Here is a 27,694-nt window from a genome sequence, read left to right as displayed (position 1 = left end):
CCGCGACCTTTACCAGATCGTCGGTCCACCTAGTAGGAGGCCTGCCCACGCTACGTCTTCCAGCCCGTGGTCGCCACTCGAGAACTTTTCTGCCCCAACGGCCATCGTCTCTACGAGCTATGTGCCCCGACCACTGCCACTTGATTTTAGCAATTCTGCGAGCTATGTCGGTCACTTTGGTTCTCCTGCGGCTGCCTAATTTTTATTTCTTTGGAAAGGCTTATTAGGCTTGGAATTCAACATTATTATCTTTCTAATTCGTTACCTACTATAATTTGCATTGGTAGACGACACGTAGCGGACCAAATGATCGAATTTACAAAATGTCAGAACTTATTTAACGCTAAGCAAAAGGAAAAACAAACTACTTAATTCTAAAGTTTAAACGTACTTAGTCCCTCTAGTCGGATCTCGTTCAGTAAATTAAAACATATTTAAATCAAACCCAAAAAAGGGAATCGTTGTAGTCGAGGAGTCAAAGTTCTACAATTAAGCGGTCAGTTTAATGCAGCAAAAATTACAGCGGTTTGGACGGCGCGGCGCGACTCTTATCAATTTGTGGGCGATTATCGCCCACAACAGAGTAGGATTAAACTTGACAACCTGTGGCTTACCTTTTCCGTGATAATTTCGCCGTCCTGACAAATGGCCTCGCTGACGGCCGTCGTAACGTCCGCCAGTATCTCTTCCAGCTCCTGCAAAGAAAAACAAAACATTTTCATTCATTTCCACGAACCACCGCTCTGTTATCCCTGTTTACGGCTTTCTTTGCATGCATCAAAGCGGTTATTTTTAAGTTAAGTTATTTGCTTTTACAAGGAATGTTGTGAATAATACCTCACTTATTACCCGACTGCGCCAGAAGGATCTTTGGTTTGACTGGACGTTTAATTGTAAAAAGTAATGTTTGGATTCTGTTTTCGATTCAGTTGTGAAAATCTGCAAAAAACCTATTTTTTCTGATAATATTTGTATTAAATCCATGTTTCTCTTGTAACTTGACTTCATTTCACCACATCCCAGCATTCAAGTAGTGATACAGTCTATCCTATTTATTTATATATGGATGGACATCAAGTTAAAAACTAACAATTTTAAGTAGTGCGGTTTTGCGGTGTTACGCCCGTATCCACAAACGATTCTTGCTTGCTTAAGTGAAGCAGGAAATTGAACGCACAGCGTTGAATAGAGCTCTGTGATTGGTTTGCGTGTCACCCAGTGCGTCCAGGCGCACTGTGAGAGCTCATAGTAATGTTTGTGAATACGGGCGTTAGTCTGTCTTACATGTTAGCATTAATTTGTTTTTATAATAGTCCATACTGCAAAGGAAATGTAATTGACTAAAGAATAGAATGAAATTAATGCGACAATAGGTCTCCTGTCAGCTGCAAACGCTCAAAATCACAATAAGTCAGTTTAATTAAAATCTGAGCTGCTTTCAATCAAAGTTCGAGCTGAATCTTCGTAAAGAGAGTGGGATATATTCAGGGCTCTTGAAATTAAACGGTTTCCATCTCGCTTCTGTTACTAATTCTGAATACCTACTATTGTTTTAATTTTGTTATATTAAAACGCGAAGTCAGACTAAGAAACCAACTTTTCATTGAGAACACAAAAAAAGCGTCGTCAATGTGGGCATAATTTACTTTATTTCTTTATTTATAGCACTTAATAAAATGAATTAATAAATCGGAACGAAAATTTCATCCCTAAAATCTATGCGTAAGTAATTAAAGTACATACAATCTGTATGTAGATTAGATGTGATGCAGAGGCTAATGCCCATATTCACAAACGATGCTTGCCTAAGTGAAGCATCAAATTGAACGCACAGCGTTAAATAGAGCTCTGTGATTGGTTCATGTGTCACCCTGTGTGTCCACGCGCACTGTGAGACCTCATAGTAATGTTTGTGAATACGGGCGTGTTAGGTACTTTCTGTATTTTTTGGACAAAGTCGCGAGCAAAAGCTAGTTCAAAAAATAAATAACTACCTACGTAAAAAGTGAAATAATGTTTCTGTAAAAATCTTAACGGTAAACATAAACATAAAGTTTCAACATAAAAATTAAGCGCCAACAGTCTACAAGAGATTTTGTTTGTTCGTAACTTGGAAACAAAATAATGATTCCTGTTTTTTTGCGGGAACACCCCAGCGATTTATCGGGGGGCAGATGTTACGCGATATGTCAAGCTCAATACGCTCGGGAGTCTTTCGATTTCGTTTTCGGGATTTTTATTTGCCCCCTCGGTGTTTTACGCAACCTCCGAAGTAGGGAATGCGATTTGGGGGAATGAGTATTGTCTCGGAGAAAGTCTAATTGACGAAGCCGTGCAAGTATAAAAAGGGGCACTATTGTTCCCATTTCTAAGCATTTTTAACCCTTTCACGCATATGGGACACATTTGTCCCCACATAGTTTTCGCGATTTACAGTAATACTGGTTAAGTTAAATTATTTGTAGTTTAATATTCTTAAATTTTATTATTACCTTTTATGATTATGCGCTAGAAATAATAAAAAACTTGATTACATGTATAAAAAAATACTGGCACAACATGTGAAAAAAAATTTGTTAGACGTCAAAATTGAAAATTATTTTTTTATTACTTATAGGCTTTCTGCCACTGTGTTTCTTCCAATTTTACATTCAATGGTAAGTATAATTATAGTTTCATTGCATATTTTCGTTTATCTTCGTACGAGTTAGGAATATTATGTAAAAATCTAATTGGGACACGGGTGTCCCTATATGCGTCAAGGGTAACTTGGTTCTTACTAAGGATATTGTTTGCGTCGTTATAATTTGTATGTTTATATCGATGTTTTATTATAATATTCATACATTTATTTGTAAACTATTTGTCTTCAAATCGACATAAAAAAATTCGCTCAGGAAAGACGAAATTTTGGAAGTCATGAAGTCATGATAACTGACGATAGCGACAATGAGGATGGTTTCCTCCTGGATAAAAGGGCGTCTACTGCTACTCTGCTCCCCTGAGGACTTCCACAACTATCGTTTCTGTGCTGCTCGTATACATGAATGTATACAAGAAGCACAGGAACATGAGGCCTGCCACACTGCGTCTTCCTATCCGTGGGCGCCACTTGGGAAATTTTCTGCCCTCACTTCTGCGAGCTATGTGCCCTACCCACTGCCGCGAAAGTTTGACAATTCTGCGGGCTATGTCTGTTACTTTGGCTCTCCTGCGGATCTCCTCATCAAAATTTGGGTGACTTTGAGCCTTCTCATGAGGCCCATAGTGAAGGAATACGTCTCCGTTCCGTACGCCATCACTGCCAACACACATTGGTCAAAGACTTTCTATCGATGGTCTTGAGACACTGCGGTATTTTTGATAAGAAGATGTCGCGAAGCTTCACGGATGTTGTCCCCCCGAGTAAGATTCAACGATTGTAGTCACGGCACGGCTGAGACCTTGGAAGACCTAGAATCAATGCTCTATGGCCTCAGTAGAGGCTCTCAATAAATGGGATTCAAAATAAATAAGGACAAGACGAAAAAATTATGTCAAATATCCGTGTTACAGCACTCCTTTGAAGGTTAGAGACTCTACACTCAAAGTTGTTCTTGGAACAAACAGTCAAATTAGGTAGGTCTACTAACTTCAAGAAAGATTCTATCTATCTATCTATAGAAGTCTATGATGAGAGGAGGATCAAACATACAAATCCGTAAGATAAGACGTTATCTATTTTAAATTTCTTATTATAAATATTAATATTATTCATATTGATTAAATTTCATTTGTATTTTTAGTTTGGTTTGTATTTATTTTGCAACAAAAGCGTCGAAGTATTTTATTTCCAATATATGAGGCAATGTTTACCTTAACGCATATAGGGACATATGTGTCCCCTACTGAAAAACACTGAAATACATAGCACTTATATTTTCTGTACTACTTTTATGTTAAATTAGACTAAAATAAATAGATATAACTAAAGAAAAAATAATTGTATGGCTTGGATTAGTTATAAGCGTGTAAGGGTTAAAGTAACTTTCAGATGTGCGTAGGTATCGATTAATTAATATAAGCCCGTTTTCACTACCAATCCCTCATTTTTAAGTGACACATATGAAAACAAAATTCCTGTTATGTGTTACCATGGATGGAGGTCACATAAAAATTAGGGATTGATGGTGAAAACAGGGATATGTTTCAAATGTTATGTTATGTCAAAACTTTTTGCCATCGTTCGTCATCAAGATAACTAACAAATAAATGTAGATGACACTTACTTCAATAGGATGTTACTGTATTATCTATCACTATTAAAGGAATACCTTTACTTTGATAGGTCCTAGTTCAAAATGATCTCTTAACAACCCTATTGTTTTGCCAGTCCATCTTGCTATCCCGAAGTTTCCCGCTGGGAATGTTCAGTGAAAGCCAGTTCCCAGATTCCAGTTCCTACACAGGTGGTTTTGCTCGGCAGCGTTTGAATCAGTGAATCAGACCAGCTCTTAATCGGATTAGTAGTGCTTCGGAACTCGCGTACATCCAACTTGGAGGTGGTACGCCGATAATTTGTTACTAATTCAATTATGTATAATTATTGCAAATCAACTGAGTATGCACAAGAGCTGTAATTGATCCAATTAACGGAACTTCAAAGCATTCCTAGTCCCGAGAAGATGTTATTCTATTGGAAACAAAATTAAGTCTAGCACCGTGGTACGGGAGGGTATTTTTGTAACGACAAACGTCAGCGAGATTTCAGATCTACCTACTTCAGAATATGCTTTGTCACGTCATTATGTCAATATCACCCCTCTCATGTCATTCTCATACCTCATAGGCGCTAGACCTATATGTATTAACTAGCGGCCGCCCGCGACTTCGTACGCGTAGATCCCGTTTTACCCCCTTAGGAGTGGAGTTTCGTAAAATCCTTTCTTAGCGGATGCCTACGTCATACGTCTACCTGCATGCCAAATTTCAGCCCGATCCGTCGAGTGGTTTGGGCTGTGTGTTGATAGATTACTATGTCAGTCAGTCAGTCACCTTTGAGTTTTATAATAGATTTATTTATGGTTGGAGTAGTCGATCACACTGCAGCAGTGTGATCGACCTCTAGATGTTAAATTACTTAAAAGGGCAATCTCGATGAATGCGTTTTATTTTTAAAAGCGATCTCTAAAGTTATTAATCAACTAGATTACAAACTGTCGTTTAGAAAATTGCTTTTCCATATCAAAGGCTGGAGTTAACTATCATTTTAGCCAATATCAAGTCCAATCAGTTATACGAGCACAAAGACTATTTATTAGTCGTTCCCAGTACAAAGTAGATTTGACAGTCAGGAAGTTGCCTCTTGCGATGGAGGGCCTACATTTGTCAGTGACCACAGCCCATGTCCGAAACAGATATTAAATATGTGTGATAGCTTTAGTTTGAACGTATTATATTTTGAACAAAAGATCCCGGAAATTGATTTCTAACTTGACCTTTCTTTTTTTTTCATTCATTATTTCATTGCTTTTCGGAGGGTTTAGTGTGAGTTTAGATCAAACGTCGTCACTAGTGAGCGCGTAAAAATGACATTAAATGTATGACGGATTGTACAGCGACCCTAGCGTATACTTTCAAGAACTAAAATCTTCATAGATATTTTGACGGGCTCACCAGTGACGACGTTTGATGTAAACACACACTAAGCCCTCTGACATTAAAAACAACGAATATTTTCAAGGTTTCACTGAGCCTAATATAATATTAGTTTTAGATCTTTGAATAGACTTTAAAACAGAGCGGATTACTTAAGGACACCTTATAAAAGCAAATTGGGTACCTAAGGTTGGTAGAACGATGGTAAATTACTAACAACGAGGTCTTAGTTGAAATTTCAGTCCTGTGAATTAACAGGAACCGCTAGTTTTGTATAAAATATCATCTCACCTGTAATAATAGTACCTACCTATGGTAGGGTGTTGTATGTTTCAAAACTATACTTTACATCTAATAATGAAGTATTAGTTGAGAGAAAAAAAGAAAAAGGAAAGAAGTTACTTTACTAGCACATAAAGTTTTTACAGGGTGGAAATGATAAGTGATAATTATCACGCGAATATTTCTAAACATCTACTAAATGCATGAAAGCTGGAAACCTAGAATTTTCGGATAGATCTAGTTTATTCTGTAAGATATTATTAATACCGTTTGATAGAGCTCGTGAAGCACTTTCAGAATCTATGTAGTATCTAATTTAGTACCTATGTAGTTTTGCTTTTGCTTTGATTTTCAAAAAGCTGTGGCCCGGTGTCGCCACAGTAAACAATTTTGCTCATCTGGAAAACTATTGGCCCATCCTTGCCCTAGTCCTATAGTTTCATAATACCATCTCACCTGTAATATAGTGGGCAGCGTGTGCTTGTGGTACTGGTCGAGCATTGCGTTCGTAGCGGTCAGTTGCTGAACGTAGCTGTTGTGGGAGTCGTAGTACGTAGCTAAAGCGGCCGGGCTCGGGCTGGTGCAGTAGTTCAGGAATGCCGTGCGGTAGTCTTGACGACTCTGGAAAGTAGGATTAATTGTTTTAAATATGAATTTGAAAATAATAAAGTTTGTAATGATTAGATTAAGGCTTCCTGGCTATGGCAGCAAATCCGGTATATGAACACTTGGCTGCCTAGTGCGTGAATTGCATGGAGATTTCATACATATTGTATACCGGATTGGCTGCGGCAGCCAGGCTGACTAGTGCGCGGAAGGTCTAATATTCAAGTTTTTCATTTATTTATCTTTTTTTTCAATAGTCAATTAACCTCTCCTATTAAGTTTGTGTTATGAGTGGGTTCAACACAATAGTCGAGCACGGCAATCCCAATGCAATTATGATGATAGAATAACAATAAGCTTTTATGAACAATCATTGAGATGAATCTTCTAAAAACCTATCCAAATACTTACTTACTCGTACCTATTATAGACTTTGATCCTATCTAGTTTTGATATTTTTCGTTGGTGCTACCTCTACATATACTCTCTTCAAAGTATTTTAATTTATTCTATCCTGCCCAGTTTCTTATTCTTATTCTTAGTTATCTAATTATACACTAAGCAACAGACACATTAGCTGTTGTGGAGAGGATCATCCATTATCTTCGGGCGACAGCGACTTTTTGTCGCGGGCGTTACTAGGCGCAGGCTAATGAGCTTATTCGTCTTAAGTCTTAAGACAAGACTCTGGTTAAGGCAGTTTCTTATTAGGGCATCTTTTTGCAGCACATATTTTAGTCAAAATAACAAAAAAATTCTCATACAAATTATTTCGTAAATAACAAGAAGATAGGTACGAGTAATTAGGCACAACCAATGTCTGTATGCTATTCTAAAATAGTCCATAGATTGTTTTTTTTTTTTGCGTTATCTCTCTCTGTAATTTTATTACAAGTATTTTTTTAAGGATTACTTCTATCAGTTAATGGTTTCAATGCTATTGATTTATATACCACTTTGGTTTCTCTGTTAATGGTTGACTGGTTGAGAATGCTCATTAGCAAAGTGCAGTCAAAGAGTAAAAGGATAAGTAACTTTGTTTTTAATCAAATGTATCAGAATATCAGTTTTTCCATGTAACAACAGCCAAGACCTGCAACACCAACTATATAGTACAATAGACAAAATATTAGAATGGTTACAAGACCACAATTTAGAAATTAATATAGCTAAGACATCATTGATACAATTTAAACCAAGGCAAAAACAACCCCTCCAAACAAATATTACATTAAATAATAATAGCATAAAATTCGTGACCTCATGTACCCTATTAGGAATAGAATTAGATTCAAATATTAATTGGAAACCACATATAGAAAAAATTGCCGCTAAACTCTCAAAATTTACTTATGCACTGTACGAGTTGAAAAAATGCACGGACTTAAAAACTGCTACCATTGCCTATTATGCCTACGCTAATGCTTGGTTGAATTACGGGATCATTCTTTGGGGTAACAGTACGGAAGTAAGTCAGTTATTTATTTTGCAAAAGAGATGCCTTAGAATTCTTGTTAACATCACAGATAGGGAAAGTTGCAGACCTCACTTCATAAAACTAAATATTCTTACACTTGCTTCAATGTACATATTAGAAATTTGTAAATTTCTCAGGAAAAATCTCCATGAATATGCCCAAGCAAAAGATCTTTATTCACAAGAAAGAAACTTAAGACATAGAAATAGACTAGTACAACCTTTTACTAAATTGCATCTAGTTAGCTCAGGCACTTACCATATGTTAATAAAATTATATAAGGTGTTATTTTTTATACTGATCATACTTTACCAACGCATCTAATAAAATCATACAAATACAACCCAAGTGTTTTTAATAAAAAAATCAGGCTAGTTTTTGTTTTTACTTTTCCTAACAAAAAAAAGATATTATTTTTACAACCATCCTGTCTTCACTCACTGCCTCCCTCTCTTTCTTTATTCATTTCATTCATACGAGTACGAACAATGGCCGCGCGCATTCATTCAACGTTCACACACATAAAGGTTAGATTACACTAAACCTACGTTACCAAAAATTATCACTCGTGAGTATGTACGATGTTACGTCATGTCAGTGGCGGCGTAGGATGGGTTGGCACCCGGGGCGATCAACCCCCCCCCCGTCATAACTCCTAAGGCACCCCCTGGTACCCCCCAGGATTTAAGGGTTACCTACCGATTCGAATATTGAAAGACAATCCCCCCCCCCCGTATCATGACATACACCGCAGATTTGCCATGCAGAATGCAGATGTGCCAGTGAGTACTAATCTGCGCGACTTGTGTCACCCCCTGATGCTTGGCACCCGGGGCGGACCGCCCCCACCGCCCCCCCCCTTACGCCGCTACTGCGTCATGTTAATAGGTACTACGCGCTGGGAGACACAAAATCTAGCCACATAAGTAGGTAAATAAGTGTATTTTCATTAGTGTAATAGCGGGGGACTTTTCCAACGAACCGAGGCGAATCATCCGCGTTAAACTAGACATTTAAAAAAGGATAGAACTTGGAATCCAATATCTACGGTTTCGTAATGCCTACGCAATTTATTTAGAGACGTAATAAAAAATTGATATGTACATACCTATTACAACTTCGCTTCGCTTCAGTGGAAATGCACCCTAATATTGAATATGAATAGGTGTTGTAAATAAAACTCACTGATCAATTTTCCTGGTTTTAATTCCTAAATTATGATTTGCCATCACACTTTAGATTCATTGATTTTACTTATTCACACATTTACCTATTTTGAATGTTGTTATTTAAAGTTCCTAGGTTATTATTACACTAATCACAATACATTTTGAACGTCAAGCCTTTGTTGAATGTTCACGTAAACACTGTCTTGCACTGTCTAATCTAGCCACGATCGAATTGAGGTAATGCTTCCGGGCTGCACACTTGCTTGCTGTTCACTAGACACCACGTCGGATGTTGTATTCACAATTCGCGCACTAACTTTTTTACGGAAAAAGTCCCTTTCGCGTAAACAAGCACTCATCTGTCCAAATCACACTGTAGGTATGTACCTAGGTAGACTTCCGCAATATCCATCGATAGAACTCGGTCGCGGTCGTGGCCCTCTGGCAACAACTCCTTGATAAGGCATTCCGTATTTTTACGCAAAAGCCGCCGTCTGCGGCGCTCGCATCTGGGTACCGCCAGCACTGTGCCGGTGATTGAAATTGAATCCAGAACTTCGTCCTCGAAGCGCACGGGATCTCGTCAAGTCAGGATACGGCTGCGCTCCCTGAAGCGCTGCGCGGCTCCAAACAAGCAAGGTGTGAAGGTTTTCGACTCGTCAATGTTTCTCGTCGGCCAGTTAGTGTGCCCGAAACATAATTTCACCTGCGTTTTGTTATTTATCAAGCGCGGCATTGTAATAACTCGCACATACACTGCAATACGTTTGGGCACAGTGGACGGACTGGGACGATTATTTATGATGTTGCGCTCCCGCATGCCGATCGGCTCGGCGCGGGCTGTGGGCGCGGAGCGACTGGCAGCGATATCAATATGGCCGACTCACGCGGCGCGGCACGTGGCAGCGGTCGTTGCCCTCGGCCGGCTACTACGATAGTGCGTAAACGAATACTCACCGCGCTCAAAGGATGATTTATTTTTTTATTTTTTTCGAAACATTCTTTGTTGTTTTACTCGAAATCTAGCCTGAATTTTTTTTTTAAAACACTTGGATTGTATTTGTATGATTTTATTAGATGCGTTGGTAAAGTATGATCAGTATAAAAAATAACACCTTATATAATAAGATACCTACGAATATAAAGAATATTGAAAATGATAATTTATTTGGTAAAGAATTGAAGGAATGGTTATTAAAGATATGTTTTTACTCTTTGAAAGAATTGTATGATCTCAAAAATTAATTACAATTTGTACTTACATTTATTAAAATAATTTAGATTAAGCTTAATTAATATTATGTATAATGTTGCAATGCCCTCACAGGGCTCATGTTCTGGGACTATTTTAGTTTTAATGCCTTGTTTGTACCACATGAAGCAATAAAGATATTATGATATGATATGATATGATAAGTTCTTCTTCTCGTGTCGACAACAAACCAACACAGTGTCATCCCAAAACTCCGCTACAAGAGTGGCATTGAACTCAGAATTTATGTTGATACTTTTTAATATTATTACAGTTTTTTTATAGAAAGTAGGTATGTATTGTTGTATTTCATGAACATACTCTACTTACGGGTAGTAAAGTTCGTTTCCTAAATCCACTCAAATAAAAAGCACACTTTGCACCTGTGCTCTGCACTAAAAGCCCAGTGACAATGAAGTTACGCCATCGGGCCGTCACTAACCATGTCATATTTCCAATGATATTAGGCAAAAGCGTGTTAGTACAGTTCACGCCAATATTCTTTCCACACTGAACGATCCATCATCTCCTGCTGATATAGGTGTACTATTTATCACATTTGTACAAACAAATTAATTAATTACAGTAGATTTGAAACCAATATTCTAGGCATACGTAGATTCTCTTGAAATTCCCTGAATACCCTATCAGTTTTCAACTAACCAAATGGTCGAAAAATGGTCCCTTTAGTTTTCAAAATAGTGTCGCCATATCGATTTTTTTAATCAGTACAGTAACTAGTCTTCAGATATCTCTTATACTCGAAGTTAATTAGTTCATTCGTTATCCCATAGGGAATGATAAATTAGGAAAAGCCTATTTTTTCAGTTCAACAATTTCCACTTTTCTCAAGTTTTACTCAAAAGAGCTTGAATATTTCCCCAACAATATGAAAGTTTCTGATTATGCTTAATGGAATAACAAGCCTGCATCGAAAGCTCGTCTTGCATAGAGCGGATTAATCACGATTACAGCGAGTAAGTAGCCGTAATATCGGATACCTAATTTGTTCGGTGAGGAAGGAAGTAAGAGGGTTTTGTAATTTGCGGATATATTCGCCAGATAGTTTAACTGATGGAAGACTGTTACCGAGTTCAGTTTACATTCAAGTAGTCAGTGGGAATAAATGGGTTTGTTTGCATTTCAAGTACGTATTCAGCAAAAATAAATGGTGCATGATGTTGAACTAAGTAGAGTTAGTTAAATGCTGAGAAGCTATTGTTTTAAACTTTCATGGTCACTAACATAATTACCTATATCGGAAACTCAAAATTAAGGTACATGGTAGCAATCCCGTCAGTAATAATACTTATGCTGAGATATGAGAGTCTGACATGACGTCGACTCATTTTTTTGAATAATATTATTATTAATTTTAAAACCAATGCCAATAAATTAGTTTTTAATGTGTATTCATAAGGAAGTTTCTCAAAAGAAGTCCTATGCTTTGATACTGTCACATTTACATTTTATATTTTTACTGAATTATGTGGACACAATGATGAACTAGTAAAACGACGTTCGCGGTTCATTTGCCAATGATTCTAAAATCAATGGTACAAATAAGTTTTTGAAACTAAATAGAGTCAAATATTGGTAGATATTAAACAAGGCACATCCATCTACATTCTACATACATAACTTAGATGGTTAAACTTAGATCGGCCAGCATTGTCTCCTGAGCTTGTTTAATATCGACAGCGCCAGCTGACGGCAACAAACGGAACTAATCATGTGCCACAACCCGGTCTTGTTGGCTGAACATCAATTCATGTAGGGTTACTGGGATAGAGTTGTAGCATCGTGCATGATCCCACTAGATTAATACGAAGATTGTGGCGTCAGATTACTTGTAGAGTTGCAAACATGTAGCAAGTTTATTTATTGTCATGAAGCAGTGGTAGGGTTAAAGTATTACTAGGACGTGTAAAAGAGCTTTTTAAAAGCTTATTCGCAAAATAAATTAATTTGAATTTGTTGTTCATGTGTTTAGTATTAAGCCATATTACGAGTACATTTCTCTTTAAGGTTGTGTTGTGGTATATGTACATAAGAGGTCTTTATGATCCAGAGATCTTGAGTTCGATTCCTAGATAGAACTTACCTATTGAAATCATTATAGGTTAAATTATCGACCTTATACAGGGTGGAATTTTGTAATGCCACATGGAGGGAAAGTACTCTTAATACTGTAGATAGAAAATTTTACTCAAAGAAAACATTCCTAAATATTTTTAAAAGAAATAGAACTGATACTTTCCCTCCAGGTGGCATTACAAAATTCCAGCCTGTAGATAGGAGATATGATTCTATGCTTGAAGCGGTACCTATGCGTAGAGCTACCCACGTAGACCCGCAGGCAACGTCTGTATTCTCTATGGCAGCTGATATCAGTGTTGTGACGGGTTTGGTGTAATGTTTATTGAATATCAGTAATGTTTGCGTGTGGAATTGAATTAACATTGAGTATTGAAACATTCTTATGGCTAATTATTTTGAAGATTTCTTTCTACTAGGGTGTTAAAGTGTTAAATTAGAAAATAACGTTAACCAGTTCTACGCCCAGGCGACTAATATTTCTTAAAAACGTACCAAGGGACTGCAATTAAATAGATATTTCGACTTGCACAATATTTGTCATACCATACCTACTCCAAATTTTTCGAACGATCGAATCGTTCACATTCCGTGAAGTTCTGGGAGATTTCCTTAGCGCATTCGGTACAGACACCTAGACACCTGTCTGCGCTTCCGCGTTTAGATGAAATACAAATTGAGGCTACAATTTTTCAGTAGGTTATACTATACTACGACGTTGGTTGCATTTAACTTCATGGCTATAATTATTATAAATAAATAAGAAGATATTAAGCTTTTTCAACGTAATGCAAACAAAAAACCTATTGTCAATGATAACAATAATTAAAACGCATAATTACCCCCAGCAAAAGCACCGAAAGATGTTTAAAGCCTCTCAAAGTCAAAGTCAACGTAGACAATAGGATCTGCGTTCAGAAGAAGCGCGTCAACATCTTCACCGCTTAAGAAAATGAGTGAGAGATCTTTGAAGTCACGCTTTGGTTTTAAATTAGACCAACATCGTGAGGTGCATTTTTTAAAATATAAATTTTGTGGAGAAAATTTGCGGTTTTGGTTTAAATACGTATTGTCTGTCTACCTCTACTGCTCGCCACTAAATTCAGCCCGAGATAGTAATATTGGCGCTTTAACTTTTAAATTTACTTTTAACAAGTGTGTGAAATAAAATTAGTAAAAATAAAATAAAACATTCGACAGGTTCGAGTTATGCAATAGTTATTCGGGTATTAATAAACAGTAGTTTGTGGTTGATTAGACTCAAATACTTTTTCATTTTTTCGTGATGAGGAAAGCCTTTGTTAATAACTTAGTAAATTGGCAAATAAATAGCTGAACCCACTGCAGACTTGGTTCAAATCTTGATATGGCCAAATTGACTTTTTAAACTTAATCTGATTGTTTTGCTCATGTTGGTAAAGAAAGTTACTTGAAGTATTTGCATTAAGTTATACAATTTGAGATGACACGACAAGTACTCTGAACTAAGTGGCTCGTAGAGAACATAAATTTGCTTTAACATATTTGCTTCAAAGTGGCTTCTTGCATCTGGGAATATGTAAATGTTCATAGCAAAATATTATGCAATTAAACATACATATTTGCTTATACAGGGTTGGTAGACAGCCTTTACTTTGCTTGTAGTCTATTTTCTTCTTATTTCTCAGAATTTACAAAACAATACAAGTCATGTTTTAAAAACATTCAGGATTCGGTCCCTGGTTATCGGAAAGCACAATGGGCAATGACACTACACTTATTTAGTAAGTTTCAGATTTGGTAGGCATAATATACTTTTACCTACGCTGTACGGTTTTACAACATACTTTTATTAAGCATTTCTAACACAACTTTTTATTAGCCTGTGCTAAAACATTTATGTTATTAGTTTTATCCCATATCTTAAGTATATTAATCTAGATTCTAGAACATTATTCCCTACAATATGCCAGGTGCATTTCATTGTCATTATAAACAAAGACCGTTATTTAATCCGAAGTATATTCGCTTTGCTGATGGAAAGCTCCTATCGGCGACAGCCAATATCATGTAGCACAATGGTAACCACACTATACGGATATTCTGGATATAAACACTGAATTGTAGTCTCGTCGCTGTTAATTTAAACAATCGAAATTCTGAACAATAGCCGTGTAACAATTCATTGAACAAAGCCTGTTTCCAATTAGGAATCAGTGCTAAAACCTAAATTGGTAACTGAACTCCGACTGTTACAAACTTGGTCTACTTACTTAATAATTTAACATACATTTTAAATGTATATTCCGTACCTAAACAGGAGATACGCTCCTTGACATTAGGTAATTTGATTTTGTTGTTACATGTCTCATAAAAGCGACACACTTTGAAAATACAAAATTACAAGTATGCTCCAACGAAATATTACCCAAACATTAAGAAAAAGAAACGAATAAAAATGATCCTGCGCGAGATCAAAGGGATATGAATTATTCTTATAAGGATTTGTGTACAAAATGTTGTTCCGATTGAGAGAATCGGATGAAACAATTTCTTTTAAAATAATCGCCTGAGGGATAAATATGAAGATGTTGTTGAAATAAATCGTGTTCTCATAAAATAATAAAGAGAAAGAAAGAAGGCATCTTCAATATTCAATCGTTCATTGCTTTGCTATCACATTTGGTCTTAAAAAGGCAGTTACTTATACAATGTGGACCCAGTTAGGGACCTCTACTAAACTCTACTAGAACGATCTAACTTAAATTAAATAAAATGTTATGAAAGGCCAATTTTAACCGATTGAGTTTCTTCGGAGACCTTCTGAAGAGTTGCTTCCGAATCTTTAATATTAACTTAGTTTTTGCATATAATTCGGGAACAGATGTGAATGCTCCGAGTTTTACTGCTCTTACGGATGCATTCCCTGTTGAATAATTTAGTAGCGTCGACATTTCGGTAGTATAGTTGGAGATAGCTCCGCATGGAAGAATGAATTTAACATCGTAAGTTCTCTGTTTGTTTTATTTTAATCTGCTCGGAAAACGATACGAATTTCCATCAGTTTCCTTGTGGAAAATCCAGGATTTACTGTTTACCATGTTCAATAGTGGATTTACATAAACCAAGAGGATACGTCTGTGAAGCAGTCAAAATTCTAGAAATAAAACACGTAAGTTTTATTTTCAGTGGTCACGTTTGAAAAGTCTTACTTTTTTTGTTAATATCTTATTCTATAAACGAGTAAATGCAGGCACATACCTTTCGCCTATAGCTAGAATAGGGGTTTTCTAAGATACTATTGCGGAATCATACTGTATTTTGGTATAAGATTCAAAATGTATTTTAATTAGTTTTAAAAATCTCAGATCTTAGAAGGGAAAAGATTCAATATCCATATTATAGTGTAGTTATCAAAGTAATATATGGGATGAATGTCACCAGTGTTATATTGAAGCACCTAAGTAGTTTTATAACGCTATGTTTAAAATTTATCACATAAATATGAACGCCGCTTGTATATGGGACATGTCGGTGGTCGGTCGCAATATCTATTTCATATTTCACGAGGAAATTGCTTCATAGTAAAATCCATTAACATTTTCAGAATAATATTTTACTGTTCCCAGAAGCTGAATATGAATAATGAAGTGCTTACTCATTTATTCATTTAATCAATATAATGTGCAGAGGACATATCTCTGCTGTTTTTGAGCTAAATGAATGAGTTAAATTTTAATAATATGAATTTATCAATTTTGTCTTTTGTTGTGTTTATGTTTTCTACCTAATTAATATACTATACATGAAAGTCTCAAAGATAGTAAAGTAAGTCGGCCGTTTGGTGTAGTGGTTCAGAACGGACTACTATGCCGAGAGGTCCCGGGTTCGATTCCCGGCCGGGCAGAAATTGAAATGATGAATTTTAATTTCTGTGACGGGTCTGGGTGTTACTATGAATAATATGTATGTATTTAAAAAAAAAAAGTATATAAGTAGTATATCCGTTAAGCTAGCACCCATAACACAAGCATTAAGTTGCTTACTTTGGGGCTAGCTGGCGTTGTGTGAAAAGCGTCCAAGGATTTATTATTATTATTATTATTAAAAAGTCTTTTAAAATGGTAGGTAGTATACAGGGTGAAATTGCAAGGTTAAGTACCGGATTATGAGTCGCTCCTAAAAATTTGGCAACACTGCAAAGTCACCCTGTCTAGTTTGGGGGCAAATATAATATTTTCTCTATTTATTTAAATGTAGGATAACTAAAGGTTCAAACATGGCGTCCCAGATAGCGGTTGACGATCATCTTTCTAATGGACACAAATGGGATGAACGAACTTTTATGCTAATCTAAATGGCTCTTAATATTGCTCTTTTGTCGACTACATTGCCTGCCATTCCCGTTTAATCTAGACTACTTCGCTAACCAGCCAAGTAAGACGACAGTTATATTCATTAGAATACATTTTGTTACAGTTAAATTTGAAATATTGAAGGTTTTGACGAATACATAAACACTTAGCGTAGGCGCAGACCACCGACTTTTAGTTGGCCGATAGTTGGGTCGGGCTGTTGATCAGTATGAAGATGTATGAAAGTGCGCACATTACACCGATTTGGTATCGGCCGATGCATCATACAAATTAGAATCGGGCCCAACTATCGGCCAACTGAAAGTCGGTTGTCTGCGCCTATGCTGTATTTTTAGGGTTCCGTAGACATATAAAGTGGGGATGAATTTTTTTTTCATCTTCTACCCCATCGTGTGGGGTATCGTTGGATAGCTCTTTTACAATGGATTAGGGGTTTCTAAGACCATTTTTCGATTTAGGGATCCGTTTGCAAAATGTTAAAATTTAAAGTGCCAATTTTTGCCCGAGTAGGGCGTCCCCCCCCCTCAAAAAACTAAACTGTTGGCTTAAAAAATCTGTAAAAATTCATGATAATAGTGTTTTTTATGAACTTTCAAGGAAAACTATAGCGGTTAAGGTACACCAGTTAGTTCAAGAGTAATAGTCGTTTTACTCATGTATTATAAAATTTCATACCTAATAAAAATTCCTTAGAAGAAAATATTAAAAGTGACTTTAGATGAAGTATATTTTGCTTACTTTTGAAATATATTGTGGTAACGAAGGACAACTACGGAACCCTACACTGCGCGTGGCACGAAACGCACTTGACCAATTTTTGTATGGAGTATTTTGATAGACTTTTGAGGTTTTTTTTGTAGTTAAAGTAAGATGGTACAACCACCACTTTGCGTACTATTTACGTATATTAGGAGGTATTTTTTTGTAATTGAAATTGTATCCCTTGAAGGTGAATGTGAGGAAATGGAATAATAATTATGTTAAATACACGTCCCGTGAAATGTATTTCACATGGATGAGTACCTAAAATTGTACTTGTGTCTTGAGCTTTAACTCAAAACAGGCTGAGACGTGGCTCCAAACCAATTCATCTTTATTAAGCTTATTGAATTAAAATCAATCACAGGACAAAATCTAGACGGACTTAGGCTGGGTTGCCTAATTAAAGTATTTAACTTTGACAAACGTCAAAAATCTGTCAAACTCCATACAAAGACACCGGTTATCGTTGTAGTTACGGTTAAAGTTAGGTGGTGTGCTACTCAGCCTTAGAGTTTGCTGTGTGTAAATTCACCATTAGCTTGTCAAAACAAAATTTGCCCAGCAGGCCACTGCACACAGTCGAAATTAAAACCAAATTATTGTGCCTATTATTTGTTTAAAATACTCCTTTCATTATAAATTGATCATTCTCGTGTTTGGAGCCGCGGGTAATTGGCTATTCACGTGACTTGCCATATCTCGGTAAGGGTCAGTTTTACGCGAGTTAAGGTTATAATGCAGATAACCACAGTAGGTTTCATACAAAAAAGCACGCAAAAAGTTTGAGAACGAGTAAAATGCTGGCTGGAATAATCAGTACCTACAAAAAATTATTAGCTTACGGTAAACAGCATTTTTATAACTAGATAGTAAGCGAGATCTGCAGGAGAACCAAAGTGACTGACATAGCCCGCAGAATCGCTAAAATCAAGTGGCAGTGGGCGGGGCACATAGCTCGTAGTGCTGATGGCCGCTGAGGCAGGAAAGTTCTTGAGTGGCGACCACAAGCCGGAAGACGTAGCGTGGGCAGGCCTCCCACTAGGTGGACCGACAATCTGGTGAAGGTCGCGGTAGGTGCCTGGATGCGAGCGGCACAGGACCGGTCTTTGTGGAAAACCTTGGGGGAGGCCTTTGTCCAGCAGTGGACGTCTTTTCGGCTGAAACGAACGAAGTAGTTGCTTGATCCGAAGAGCTTTTGCACCGTGAAAGTTTTTCTACACGGAATAAAAAAACGGAACTACTTATTGGACTAATGTGTACCAACTTCATAGATATTGGTGCACAAAGATAGGATTGAACGACGACGCGACGGGAATATTAAGACGAACGTGGTCCAAATTATAAGTAAAACGAGTCAGTTGCTGACTTACGACTGTCTTTTATTTTTATTTTTTTTAATTACTATACTATTTTGATATACATACTTTCCAACACCCCCACTATATCAAAATAGCAAATAATCTAAATATCTATTACACTATACATTTACAATTTCACAGTCTATACAAACACAAAACTAGAAAATAATAATTAAATTTACTTTATCAAAACAATACCAAGTGTTTGCATAAACTCATTGCAACAACCTATCAATTTCACATTACAAATTTTGCAAATACATAGCCTCTCTACATGCTTCTGACCAAGCCATGTACTCTGCCTCACAGCTACTGAGAGTTTCTTTGCAGTTCTTTGCTTCATACTTTAGAACATCTCGAACAATACCTTTTGTTTTTTAACAAATACTCTAAAATTCTCTTTGCATAATTCCAATGCAATCCTGAATAATTTAGTATTACATTCAGTTTTCTTTTTAAATAACCATTTGCACTGTACTACTCTAGCGCCATCTGGAGCATCGACAATCTCCCAAACTTGGTTGTCGTCAAATGACTGCAGCTCTTCCGCCATCGCCTGCAACCACTGTTGCTTCCTAGGACCACTGACAGCTTCAGCATAAGTCATGCTATCTTCTCCTATAGACGTAGTACGCAAATTTGCACAACCATACCTTTCTGGCTTTTTTCTTTGCCTTTTATTTGGTTCTTTACAGTCTGGCTTATCTTTACACCCACTGGAACTCAACTGAACAAAAGAGTGTTCTGGATTCACCGCAGATTCCTCCTGCAATTCCCCCACTGAATCTGTGGTCTCTACTGGAACAGTAACAGCGTCTACCAATCCACAGCTCTTCATCTTGTTCATATCCGTGCTATTAACATGACCAAACCGTCTGTGCCATGTGACTCCACCGACTGTTGTCAATAAGCATTTCTGTGCTTGTAGTCTCACCTTATATACTCCATCAACCAGATCAGCTACTGCAACCAACTTGTTCAGTCTGTTCTTTACGAGACATTTATTCGGCTTAAATACGACGCTGTTCCCGTTTTTAATCAACTCGCTCACCGACAAGAGGTTAGTCGTGAGACTCGATACGCACAACGCATTCTTCACAGTTACGTCGTAATTGCAACTTGTCGTTATTTCTATGTCACCTGAACATAAAACAGGAATTTTCGTCTTATTGGCAACGATGATCTCTGGTAAACTTGATGAGTATTGAGGATTTTTCAGCCAACATTCATTCGGTGTCATGTGCATACTTGCACCAGAGTCGATGTAAAAATCACTTTTACTGAAACCTCCACTGAGAAATACAACGTTGAAAGCATTATCCTGTTTCTTAGTTTCTGTTTTCTCCTCTAAATGTGGACACTGGTTACGGTAATGACCAATTTCTTTGCAACGATAACAAATTATTGTTTTCGTGTTGTTGACATTTCCTGACTTTGACGTACTGGTTGTCTGTCCGCCATGTTTGCTAGTGCTGTTCTGTTTAACCGGTTTTTTCTGCCATTTCGCTGTTAATGCCGAGCTACGTTCCGTTTCACTTAGATTTTCCACTTCCATATCAAGTAATTTCGACTTGATCGAGTCCGCGGTTATTTGAATCCCGGAGTGCTCTATCGCCATTATCATAGGCATGAATCGCTCAGGTAAACCAGCAAGTAATAATGAACCAACCCATTCATCATTTATAGCGAATCCTGTTCCGCTTAAACGTTGAGACGTTTCAACTATTTGTGTCACATAATTCGTCATATTTTCACAGCTTTCCTACCTTATAGAAATCAGGTGACGAAGCAACGTTATTCTCCGTGAAAATCCTGAATCGTCGAACAAAGAACGTAGTTTTGTCCACAATCCCTTCGCGGTCGTTGTATCCTTTATGTGCACAAATAATGATGAATCATTTTTGCTCGAGTCTTTGCATCTGCCGCTTCTGCGACTGCACCCGTTCCTTCTTGCTTTAGGTACTTCTCTGCACCCTCCAGAACTAGCAAGTTCTCCACTGCGAACGCCCAATCGTCGAAATTTTCGCGACCTTTTAGCTTTGGCACGTTTGCGAGATACCTAACTGGAACTCATTTTATCTGACTCAACACGAAAAATACTACAATAAAACTATTTTTTCACTTAAAATGGGTCTGGGCCCATAACCTATAAGTAAAACGAGTCAGTTGCTGACTTACGACTGTCTTTTATTTTTATTTTTTTTAATTACTATACTATTTTGATATACATACTTTCCAACACAAATATTATAATAATAATTAAAATAATGAAAATTTTCATCATCATCTCAGCCATAGGACGTACACTGCTGAAAATAGGAATCAATTTAGAAAATTATATTATCCGGTTAACATAAATGATCTTTTACAATAGACATGTTGACACCACCAATCAATTGACGTACTTTTTAAAACTGTCAAAACGAAAATCTCCCATAGATTTTGTATGGCACTACAAGCAAGTGACGTCACTATTTTGTCAACTCAAATAAACTACTTTTTTCAATTACAATGCGACCAAAAATCGTAATTTACAAGTAATTTAAAATTAATTAAGTTATTAAGACCAGAATGAAGTGTCTTTTTAGAAAAGTTGTGATTTCGAATTATTGGAGAATGGTGTCAAACTGTCCATTGAGGTTTCTGTGTTTTTCTATTTTATGGTTAAACGAACTACATTAGCCAAAGTGGGTGAAAACGTTACTTTACAAACTTAAATTACTATATTAAAGCGAATGAGCTGCGTCATGTGAGGTAGGGATTAGTTTTCGCTTCAGTTTTGCCTAATTTAGGCAAATAATAGTTTTGGATTTTTTTAGAGGTAGGTAAGGTTTTTTTTAAGCCAAATAAGCTTTACAATAATTTTCTTATGACATTGAGTAAAAATAGCTTTAATCATATTTCTTCTATTTATACCTCAAACATCCCTAGAAACTTTAACAATTTGATGTCTTTGCCCAAAAAAGAAAAGAAAATTATAACTAAGGCTGAGTTTCACCATCTTACTTTAACTTTGGCAAATGTCAAAGATCTGTCAAACTCCATTCAAAAAGCACCGGTTATTGTTACGGTTAAAATAAGGTGGTGCAACTCAGCCTTAGTAAAGTAAGTCTAATGCGGGTTGCAGACCAAGAGTTAGTTTAGCTTAGTTCGCATACCTGACGCAATCCTACTATAATATTATAAATGCGAAAGTTTGGATGTCTGAATGTCTGGATGTTTGTTACTCTTTCACGCAAAAACTACTGAACGGATTTTGATGAAACTTTACAGTATTATTGTTTATTACCCAGAATAACATATAGGCTATAATTTATGACGATCTGTACAAACTAAATTTCACGCGGGTGAAACCGCGGGCAAAAGCTATTTTCCATAGTTTTGTCAAAACTGCAAACTATAGGTATGCTACTTGTGGCAAACTGAGTTATAGTTATTCTCTCGCTCTCACTCATCCGCACATCTCCCCGCGTTCGCCCCGTTCGTACCAGAGCATCGATGTGACGTCACGGGTGCGCAGTTAACTTGAACGGGCTGTAGTCAGAGTAAATACAAATGAGTAGGTTATCTTCATAGAAACGGCGCAACTACCCGCTAATCCACGCTAAATTTTGTCAGTGTGTGCGTGCGCGCCGTATACGTTGGCGCGCTCACATACAAACCGCGCTCGGTGCGTTTCTATGAAGATAACCTACTCATTTGTATTTACTCTGCTGTAGTAAAGCTCTCAGCAGCTCAAACTTACCTTTGTCAATTGGTCGTCGGCCTTAGCAAGTATCACTTCGCAGCCCTCTCTGTGCGCGAAGAGTTTTCGCGCCTGGACTTTCATATGGAAGGTCTTCTCCACCAGTGGAGTAGCCACCAGCCTCTCAAGAGAGGCAGCCGCGTTGCTGTAGCCCACCACATCAGCTTCTACTTCTTGAAGAAGCGTCTCCCAGGTGTGGAAGAGGGATGATGGACAGGACGCTCTGTGGAAGAAAAACAAGACTATTAGGAATTTTCGTTTTTTTTTACTCTTTTATCTGAAAAAGAAAATTAAAGGCTTCGATGTCAGACTGCCAAGGATCGTTAATTTGGTCCTTGTTGATAACTGAACTACCTATTGCTGCAGAATAAATAGGTACTTATTGGTGATAAACCCGCTCGTCACATAAACTTGAGTTTAGCTACAGGAGTTAGATACACTTGTAATCTTTAAAGAAAGTCTCTTCAATGGCAATATATTCTGTTAAAGCCCAGAATTAAAGAATTCAAACCGATTTCATAATAGATACGTGAAAATGTCAAGAATTTCAGGTTCATAGTTAAAACGGCAGTCACCAGAGCGACGTTCAATCCAATAACAAACAATCGCTTTAAGTGGCAGTGTTAGTTTGAAAAAATCCGTAGGCAAAAAGCATCGCAGCATCCCTGTATTTGGCAGACAATTCAATTTGGAGTGGTCCCAATATACAGGCACACGTGACTGTAGGCAATAAAATTCACGCGAGATCAATTTTTGTATTCGAATGAGATAAGTCATCGGAGAGATTATGATGTTCACTTGTTTTTTATTAATAATTTGTTAGAAATGTGATAAAATTGGATCAAAACATTTCACACACAAAATGTAAATACCGAATCTGGAAAATCTTAAATCATGGATTGATTGCCTCTATAACACGTCAGCAGAAATTAGTTATTACGTCACATTATCACAAAATAGAACATTATGCCATCACGACTATTTTTATCTTGATATTATGAGTTGTTAGTAAACAAAACATATTTGCCTATTCTATTTATAAGGTAATTATTGTGTTCTTCAATAAATTGACAAGAATAAATATGAGTAAAACTCTCTTTGCCATAAATATGTATTTACTCGTACACAATTATCAGTATTGGATTGTACACCCACAGGTTTGACATATTATATTCTAATAACGATAGGTACCTACTATTTCACACGATTAAATCCTAATTAGTGTACGGCGTTCAATATGCTCATTATGGTAATAGCATAATGTAATAAAACACCCTGCCGTGCTCTACAGTTTATGGCGAGGCTTGCATGTGCAGTAGAACACGTGATCCTTATATTATTACGGTGAGGGCTGTTAATGTAAAGCAAAATAGCTTGTCGTAAAGTTAACAACACAAAAATAACTTGTAGGTTTCATTGTATAAACAAAAGTACGAAAGTCAATATTGGGTAGAACAAAAGTGAACCCTAAATTGTTTGAATCATTTACACAGTGTAATTCAATCGAAAATTTTAAATAAAAGACGCCGAGAACTTGAAAACTCGCGAAAACTTTGAAAAATCACATCAATTGTAACACCGAAAACTTATTCAGGTAGCCGAACTCAAATGATGTGGAAAATGGGAGGTGTCAAAAATGATAAAGAGTAGGTAAAAGTTAATCAATTCTTTGTAACTTTAATATTTACTGAATTTGGGCCCTCCACTAGAGTAAGTCGGTTATTTAGATGTATTGAACATGCTTTTACTTCAGAAACAAAAAAAACTGATTGATGGATTGGTTCAGTTCAGTCTATCACGGGGAGGGCGTTTTTGAGACGTTAAATGTCAGCGAGACTTTTGTATATGCTTTAGATTTGTATGCTTTGTCACGTCAATGTTACTCCTACCGTGTCGTTCCCATTCCTCAGGCACTGACTGAATTAAGCGCTAGAACACATAAGGTGCCAAATTATTTTGCTTAATTTCTGTCGTGCATACATTTCCATTTACCATTGATCACTGTACACAAGAAAAGAATTCAAACCATCGAAAGATATTTTGAATCTTCCAAAATTTAGTCCAAATGTACAGAATATTAGGTATAAATTGTAGTATTTCTATTAAATTGCACGTTATAATGTTGAGACGACGTCGGTACGTGCTCACTGCGCGAAATAATCTATTTCGAATCGTCGAAGATCTCACAGCCATAGTAAGAGCACAATAGTGGTCTAAAATACTGGAGAGCTTTGGAAATTTCACACCTATTAGTTAACAGTATCTGTATAGTTTACTCAACTAAATAATATAGGGTGATAAGTATAAATTTAATGCAAAACAATATGTCAACCTGTGAAATAAACCTTAGCATTATAAGTATTTTTTGGAGTCATCTTATTAGTTTACTCTCCACCGATTAGGGGACAGCTATGGTTATAATGTTTACCTCATAAAGTACGATTAAAAAAATTAGTTAATAACGTTAAAAAACCTATGAGAACGTTTTCGACTTCTATGCGGACGAAATCGCGGGCAAACGCTGGTGAAAAATAAAAGTTATTCAGCAGCTTTCATTTCCAAAAAATCTTTAAGTTGGATGCTACATATACCTATTAAACTTTTAGTCAAAAAGTTTTTTACACCCTGTATGATATGAGAGACTGCTATTTCGTGAGTGATCCGATAAGTGCTCTTTTTCCTTTTTATGGAAACCCGAAACTGGATAAGAAAATTTTACGCTGGATAATTTCTATCTTAGGATTATAATTGTTGAGATATCAAACTCGTTTTGTAAGCTATTAGGCGAAGATATTATCTGAGTTTACCAAGATTAATATTTGAGTAAGGAGAAATAGAAATATTTTACTAAGAATAAATCACCGAGTACAGACGACAACACAGTAAGGAACACACAGTGGAATTTTATCTTGTGGTAATACAGGTTGTTTTGGAACAGAAATGTGTAATCATTATAGAAGAAATGCCAATTCATTCGGCAATAATTCCGCCAAATAGGTACAATCAAAGCTGCGACCATTCATTTGATTATTTAACCATTATTGGTAGGCATGTGTTCGATGTTTATTCTGCACTTCTCCGAGTAGGGTTCGGCGTAATTTCTGTAAAACTTCTCGAGTTAAATTCGTTTAGGTACATACCTATTTAAAATTTATTGCGCCCTGAACATAATTAATTGCGAATTATGAAATTCGAAAATTCGTAGATTATGGTAGCATTACAAATAAACACGAACAGGTGCCTTTATTAATTTCATATTATTATTAGTTCAAAACAAAAGACATAATATCCATTATCTGTGTGTATTTTTTTCAAAGTTGTTTATTACGTGCTATGGTTTATTTTCTTTGCAATATTTGCACAGCCATCACATGCACCATCGGGCGGTAATGGATTTGCGCTGTGCATTTACCCGCTAATATCCGGATGAACGATGTAGACTGACACTAATAAATAAGGAGGTTACTCCAAACACTAATTGACAGCGAGCTGATAGCACTTTAGGAAAATGGAAGAGGTCTGTTGATAGTTGCTAGTAAAAATTTCAAGTTAGCTTGTATACGTTTTGTTACAGGTAAGAGCCAAAGCATACGAAGCGTTGCGTTGCGATCGCGACGCCGGAGCGGTGTCGCTGCGTCGTCTTAGGCCTCAGCCTCGAGTTTAGCGGGCAGCGGGGCGGGAGCGGCGGCGGCGCGGGAGCGGGGCGGGCAACACAGACCCGTTCTCGAAACGAAACAAGCGGGCAGCTCGCGCGGCGCTTTAGCGGCGAAGTGTTGTGTTCGGGGTTGTGTTGTCGAGATATTTGTTTTTATTCGCAAACGAAATGTCTGAACAACGGCGACAATTTTATTTCGATTCAAATTTATTCCTAACGCTCGATTTATTGTGGGCAAAAGAAGGAGTGCGCTGCCCGCTCGTTGCCCGCTCGATGCCCGCTCCCGCGCCGCTGTTTTCGAGAACCGGTCTATTTGATTTTACGCATAAGATCCTGCCGCTCCCGCGCCGCCGCCGCTCCCGCGCCGCCGCCGCTCCCGCCCCGCTGCCCGCTAAACTCGAGGCTGAGGCCTTACATAGAAATAACTATGGCGGGCACACGAAATCTTTGCGGTGCGGCGCGGCCGCAACGCATCGTGTGCTTTGGCTCATAACATGTATTATTCCATTTTCAACTTAACGAAAAGTAAAGTAATGGCCACTGTGTGCTTACCATGAGTTTACGTTAGGTGTGCTCGCTAGCGAGTACGTCAAAAAATCTATGAAGATTTTAAGTCTTGAAAGTAGCCGCTAGGGGCGCTGCACAATATGTCATACATTTAATGTCATTTTCTTACGCAGTCGCTAGCGAACACACCTAACGTAAACTCACGGTAAGCACACTGATAGAAATTATGTAACAAAAAGTAATCAATTTGACAAATACTTTGATGTTTACTCAATACTCAATACTCAATATGTTTATTGCTTCCTTAAGTACATTTAGGTGATCACTTCACTTAACAAAAGTTGCCTCATATCATTTGCAATTAGATGTTCTGTTTTCATACGCTAATAAATTATACACCACTTTATCGCCACGCAATAATGAAATGAAATATCAATAAAGTTGAAAGCTTTCACTACATCAGTCTAACCGCACTTCACACAAGAGGTTTACTTCATAGCGTATCAAAATATGTAATTATGTAGCGTTGTTTACGTTACTACGCTGTGATGTTTTGGAGATGATAATGAATGGCTTTATTAATTAACTAAAACTCGCTAGCTTTAAGGTCATTGACTCACGAGCTTTGTCTCAATGTGGCATATCAAAAGTCTTTCCAGCCGAGCTAGGATGCGCGCCATGATAAAATTTTATCGACGATTTTAGACGACAATTATAATGGGCTTAACGCGCAAACTTGATCAAATGCCTCCATACTTTATCGTGGCGCGCATCCTAGGTGTACAGCTGGGC

General features: G+C 37.1%; 1 protein-coding gene across 1 annotated transcript in view; it reads right to left on the bottom strand.

Annotated features, from left to right (window-relative positions):
- The window catches only part of LOC135071096 (uncharacterized), a 177,857-nt gene that overhangs the window by 57,851 nt on the left and 92,312 nt on the right, over window positions 1-27,694 (bottom strand). Inside the window, exons 4-6 of the mRNA XM_063964856.1 lie at window positions 22,741-22,963; window positions 6,376-6,540; window positions 615-695 (exon numbers count right to left, since the gene is read on the bottom strand). Of these exons, the coding sequence (XP_063820926.1) occupies window positions 615-695; window positions 6,376-6,540; window positions 22,741-22,963 (469 nt within the window). The remainder of the gene's footprint in view (window positions 1-614; window positions 696-6,375; window positions 6,541-22,740; window positions 22,964-27,694) is intronic.

Source organism: Ostrinia nubilalis, chromosome 4 (genome assembly GCF_963855985.1).
Source record: "Ostrinia nubilalis chromosome 4, ilOstNubi1.1, whole genome shotgun sequence".
Classification (NCBI taxonomy): domain Eukaryota; kingdom Metazoa; phylum Arthropoda; class Insecta; order Lepidoptera; family Crambidae; genus Ostrinia; species Ostrinia nubilalis.
The sequence above is the reverse complement of the archived record's forward strand: the minus strand, read 5'-3'. Positions and strand labels throughout refer to the sequence as shown.